General features: G+C 43.6%; 1 protein-coding gene across 1 annotated transcript in view; it reads right to left on the bottom strand.

Annotated features, from left to right (window-relative positions):
• The window catches only part of LOC131356018 (centromere-associated protein E-like), a 59,954-nt gene that overhangs the window by 5,829 nt on the left and 46,625 nt on the right, over positions 1-7,500 (bottom strand). Inside the window, exons 12-18 of the mRNA XM_058394738.1 lie at positions 5,157-5,318; positions 4,245-4,361; positions 3,939-4,100; positions 3,001-3,117; positions 2,321-2,482; positions 1,389-1,505; positions 715-876 (exon numbers count right to left, since the gene is read on the bottom strand). Coding sequence (XP_058250721.1) covers positions 715-876; positions 1,389-1,505; positions 2,321-2,482; positions 3,001-3,117; positions 3,939-4,100; positions 4,245-4,361; positions 5,157-5,318 — 999 coding nt within the window. The remainder of the gene's footprint in view (positions 1-714; positions 877-1,388; positions 1,506-2,320; positions 2,483-3,000; positions 3,118-3,938; positions 4,101-4,244; positions 4,362-5,156; positions 5,319-7,500) is intronic.

The raw sequence follows: 7,500 nt of genomic DNA, 5'->3' as shown, positions 1-7,500 counted from the left end.
TTCTACACACACATTCAGACACTTTTAAATACTGACTCATTACTCATGAGAACAGTCTAAATGTATTGTAGGGAAAAGGACAAAATGTCCCCGAAATATGAGGAACTACACACACACACACACACACACACACACACACACACACACACACACACACATACATACATACATACACACAGAGACACACAGAGACACACACATACAAACACACACACACACAAACACACACAGTCACACACATGCATACATACACACAAAGACACACAGACACACACACACATACACACACACAGACACACACACACATGCATACATACACACAGACACACACGCACAGACACACACACACATGCATACATACACACACAGACACACACACACAAAGACACACACAAACAGACACACATACACACAGACACACACACACAGACACATACACACACAGACACATACACACACACAGACACACACGCACAGACACACACGCACAGACACACACGCACAGACACAGACACACGCACAGACACAGACACACACACACAGACACACAGTAGCAGATTCCTGAGGGGAAATGTTTACCTTCAGTAACTCACATGGAGTAAAATACATGGAGTATAAGAAGTTTAAATTTGAGCGTTTTACACTTAAACAGAATTAAAGTCCTCTTGGTTTTGATAAAGGATCTGATTAATACAAGGTTTTTTTCTCACTTACGTTTATTCTCTCATCACACTCTCTGTCAGTCTTAATGAGCTTCTTCATCAGTATCTTCACTGTGTCTCTCAGAGTCTCCACCTTTTCTGTCAGGTCAAACATCTCCTCCTCCAGCTGACTGATGGTCTTCTGATGTTTCTCCTCAGCTTCAGCCAGAGTGACCTGAAAGAAGAAGAATTAAGGTTTGGTGACACACAAAAACACACACAGAGACACACACACACACACACACACACACATACATACACACACAGACACACAAACACAGAGACAGACACACAGAGACACACACACACACAGAGACACACACACACAGACACACACATACATATACACACACACAGAGACACACACACACACACACAGACAGACACACACAGACACACACACACACATACATACATACACACACACAGAGACACACACACACACAGACAGACAGACACACACACATACAGATACACACAAACACACATACACAGAGAAACACACGCACACACAGACATGCACACACAGACACACAGACACACACACACAGACACACACACACACAGACACACACACACAGACACACACACACAGACACACACACACACAGACACACACACACACAGACACACAGACACACACACACAGAGACACACAATAGCAGATTCATGAGGGGAAATGTTTACCTTTAGAAACTCCTCTTTGTTGTTCAGAGTCTTCTTCATCTCATCTTTCTCTTTCTCCAGCTGATGGATGGTCTCCACATCCTTCTGATGTTTCTCCTCAGCTTCAGCCAGAGTGACCTGAAAGAAGAAGAATTAAGGCTTAGTGACTTTATTCACTTCTACACACACATTCAGACACTTTTAAATACTGACTCATTACTCATGAGAACAGTCTAAATGTATTGTAGGGAAAAGGACAAAATGTCCCCGAAATATGAGGAACTACACACACACACACACACACACACACACACACACACAGACACACACACACACATACACACACACACATACACACACACACACATACAGACACACACACATACAGACACACACACACACACAGACACACACACACGCACACACACACACACACGCACACACACACACAGACATACAGACACACACAGACATACACAGACACACACAGACACAGACACACACACACACAGACATACACACACAGACATACACACACAGACACAGACATACACAGACACACACAGACATACACAGACACACACAGACATACACACACACACAGACATACACATACACACACAGACACACACACAGACACACACAGACATACACAGACACACACAGACAGACATACACACACACAGACACACACACACACACAGACATACACACACAGACACAGACACACACAGACACACACACACACACACACACACACACAGACACACACACACACACAGACACACAGTAGCAGATTCCTGAGGGGAAATGTTTACCTTCAGTAACTCACATGGAGTAAAATACATGGAGTATAAGAAGTTTAAATTTGAGCGTTTTACACTTAAACAGAATTAAAGTCCTCTTGGTTTTGATAAAGGATCTGATTAATACAAGGTTTTTTTCTCACTTACGTTTATTCTCTCATCACACTCTCTGTCAGTCTTAATGAGCTTCTTCATCAGTATCTTCACTGTGTCTCTCAGAGTCTCCACCTTTTCTGTCAGGTCAAACATCTCCTCCTCCAGCTGACTGATGGTCTTCTGATGTTTCTCCTCAGCTTCAGCCAGAGTGACCTGAAAGAAGAAGAATTAAGGTTTGGTGACACACAAAAACACACACAGAGACACACACACACACACACACACACACATACATACACACACAGACACACAAACACAGAGACAGACACACAGAGACACACACACACACAGAGACACACACACACAGACACACACATACATATACACACACACACACACAGAGACACACACACACACACACAGACAGACACACACAGACACACACACACACATACATACATACACACACACAGAGACACACACACACACAGACAGACAGACACACACACATACAGATACACACAAACACACATACACAGAGAAACACACGCACACACAGACATGCACACACAGACACACAGACACACACACACAGACACACACACACACAGACACACACACACAGACACACACACACAGACACACACACACACAGACACACACACACACAGACACACAGACACACACACACAGAGACACACAATAGCAGATTCATGAGGGGAAATGTTTACCTTTAGAAACTCCTCTTTGTTGTTCAGAGTCTTCTTCATCTCATCTTTCTCTTTCTCCAGCTGATGGATGGTCTCCACATCCTTCTGATGTTTCTCCTCAGCTTCAGCCAGAGTGACCTGAAAGAAGAAGAATTAAGGCTTAGTGACTTTATTCACTTCTACACACACATTCAGACACTTTTAAATACTGACTCATTACTCATGAGAACAGTCTAAATGTATTGTAGGGAAAAGGACAAAATGTCCCCGAAATATGAGGAACTACACACAGACACACACACAGACACACACACACACACAGACACACACACAGACACACACACAGACACACACACACAGACACACAGACACACACACAGACACACACACATACAGACACACACACACACACAGACACACACACACGCACACACACACACACACGCACACACACACACAGACATACAGACACACACAGACATACACAGACACACACAGACACAGACACACACACACACAGACATACACACACAGACATACACACACAGACACAGACATACACAGACACACACAGACATACACAGACACACACAGACATACACACACACACAGACATACACATACACACACAGACACACACACAGACACACACAGACATACACAGACACACACAGACAGACATACACACACACAGACACACACACACACACAGACATACACACACAGACACAGACACACACAGACACACACACACACACACACACACACACAGACACACACACACACAGACACACAGTAGCAGATTCCTGAGGGGAAATGTTTACCTTCAGTAACTCACATGGAGTAAAATACATGGAGTATAAGAAGTTTAAATTTGAGCGTTTTACACTTAAACAGAATTAAAGTCCTCTTGGTTTTGATAAAGGATCTGATTAATACAAGGTTTTTTTCTCACTTACGTTTATTCTCTCATCACACTCTCTGTCAGTCTTAATGAGCTTCTTCATCAGTATCTTCACTGTGTCTCTCAGAGTCTCCACCTTTTCTGTCAGGTCAAACATCTCCTCCTCCAGCTGACTGATGGTCTTCTGATGTTTCTCCTCAGCTTCAGCCAGAGTGACCTGAAAGAAGAAGAATTAAGGTTTAGTGACACACACAAACACACACAGAGACACACACACACACACATACACACACACACACACACACACACAGAGACACACACACACACACACAATAGCAGATTCATGAGGGGAAATGTTTACCTTTAGAAACTCCTCTTTGTTGTTCAGAGTCTTCTTCATCTCATCTTTCTCTTTCTCCAGCTGATGGATGGTCTCCACATCTTTCTGATGTTTCTCCTCAGCTTCAGCCAGAGTGACCTGAAAGAAGAAGAATTAAGGCTTAGTGACTTTATTCACTTCTACACACACATTCAGACACTTTTAAATACTGACTCATTACTCATGAGAACAGTCTAAATGTATTGTAGGGAAAAGGACAAAATGTCCCCGAAATATGAGGAACCACACACACACACACACACAGACACACACACACACATACACACACACACATACACACACACACACATACAGACACACACACATACAGACACACACACACACACAGACACACACACACGCACACACACACACACACGCACACACACACACAGACATACAGACACACACAGACATACACAGACACACACAGACACAGACACACACACACACAGACATACACACACAGACATACACACACAGACACAGACATACACAGACACACACAGACATACACAGACACACACAGACATACACACACACACAGACATACACATACACACACAGACACACACACAGACACACACAGACATACACAGACACACACAGACAGACATACACACACACAGACACACACACACACACAGACATACACACACAGACACAGACACACACAGACACACACACACACACACACACACACACAGACACACACACACACAGACACACAGTAGCAGATTCCTGAGGGGAAATGTTTACCTTCAGTAACTCACATGGAGTAAAATACATGGAGTATAAGAAGTTTAAATTTGAGCGTTTTACACTTAAACAGAATTAAAGTCCTCTTGGTTTTGATAAAGGATCTGATTAATACAAGGTTTTTTTCTCACTTACGTTTATTCTCTCATCACACTCTCTGTCAGTCTTAATGAGCTTCTTCATCAGTATCTTCACTGTGTCTCTCAGAGTCTCCACCTTTTCTGTCAGGTCAAACATCTCCTCCTCCAGCTGACTGATGGTCTTCTGATGTTTCTCCTCAGCTTCAGCCAGAGTGACCTGAAAGAAGAAGAATTAAGGTTTAGTGACACACACAAACACACACAGAGACACACACACACACACATACACACACACACACACACACACACAGAGACACACACACACACACACAATAGCAGATTCATGAGGGGAAATGTTTACCTTTAGAAACTCCTCTTTGTTGTTCAGAGTCTTCTTCATCTCATCTTTCTCTTTCTCCAGCTGATGGATGGTCTCCACATCTTTCTGATGTTTCTCCTCAGCTTCAGCCAGAGTGACCTGAAAGAAGAAGAATTAAGGCTTAGTGACTTTATTCACTTCTACACACACATTCAGACACTTTTAAATACTGACTCATTACTCATGAGAACAGTCTAAATGTATTGTAGGGAAAAGGACAAAATGTCCCCAAAATATGAGGAAATACACACACACACACACACACACATATACACACACACACACACACACACATACATACATACATACACACAGAGACACACAGAGACACACACATACAAACACACACACACATACAAACACACACAGTCACACACATGCATACATACACACAAAGACACACAGACACACACACACATACACACACACACAGACACACACACATACACACACACACAGACACACACACACATGCATACATACACACAGACAGACACACACGCACAGACACACACACATGCATACATACACACACAGACACACACGCACAGACACACACGCACACATACACACAAAGACACACAAACAGACACACATACACACAGACACACACACACAGACACATACACACACACAGACACACACGCACAGACACACACGCACAGACACACACGCACAGACACACACGCACAGACACACACGCACACACACAGACACACGCACAGACACAGACACACACACACAGTAGCAGATTCCTGAGGGGAAATGTTTACCTTCAGTAACTCACATGGAGTAAAATACATGGAGTATAAGAAGTTTAAATTTGAGTGTTTTACACTTAAACAGAATTAAAGTCCTCTTGGTTTTGATAAAGGATCTGATTAATACAAGGTTTTTTTCTCACTTACGTTTATTCTCTCATCACACTCTCTGTCAGTCTTAATGAGCTTCTTCATCAGTATCTTCACTGTGTCTCTCAGAGTCTCCACCTTTTCTGTCAGGTCAAACATCTCCTCCTCCAGCTGACTGATGATCTTCTGATGTTTCTCCTCAGCTTCAGCCAGAGTGACCTGAAAGAAGAAGAATTAAGGTTTGGTGACACACAAAAACACACACAGAGACACACACACACACACACATACATACACACACAGACACACAAACACAGAGACAGACACACAGAGACACACAGACACACACAGACACACACATACACACACATACATATACACACACACACACACAGAGACACACACACACACACACACAGACAGACACACACAGACACACACACACATGCATACATACACACACACAGACACACACACACACAGACACACACACACACAGACATACAGACACACAGACATACAGACACACAGACACATACACACACAGACATACACACACACAGACACACACACAGACACACACACACAGACATACAGACACACAGACATACAGACACACAGACACATACACACACAGACACACACACACAGACACACACACAGACACACACACACACAGACACACACACACAGACACACACACACACAGACACACACACAGACACACACACAGACACACACACACACACACAGACACACACACACACACACAGACACACACACAGACATACACACAGACAGACACAGACACACACACAGACACACAGACACACACACAGACACACACAGACACAGACACAGACACACACACACAGACACAGACACACACACAGACACACACAGACACAGACACACACACACAGACACACACACACAGACACAGACACACACACAGACATACACACAGACATACACACAGACAGACACAGACACACACACAGACACACAGACACACACACAGACACACACACACACACACACAGACAGACACACACAGACACACACACACACATACATACATACACACACACAGAGACACACACACACACATACAGACACACACAAACACACATACACAGAGAAACACACGCACACACAGACATGCACAC

This window comes from Hemibagrus wyckioides, linkage group LG07 (assembly GCF_019097595.1).
Source record: "Hemibagrus wyckioides isolate EC202008001 linkage group LG07, SWU_Hwy_1.0, whole genome shotgun sequence".
NCBI lineage: Eukaryota > Metazoa > Chordata > Actinopteri > Siluriformes > Bagridae > Hemibagrus > Hemibagrus wyckioides.
The sequence above is the reverse complement of the archived record's forward strand: the minus strand, read 5'-3'. Positions and strand labels throughout refer to the sequence as shown.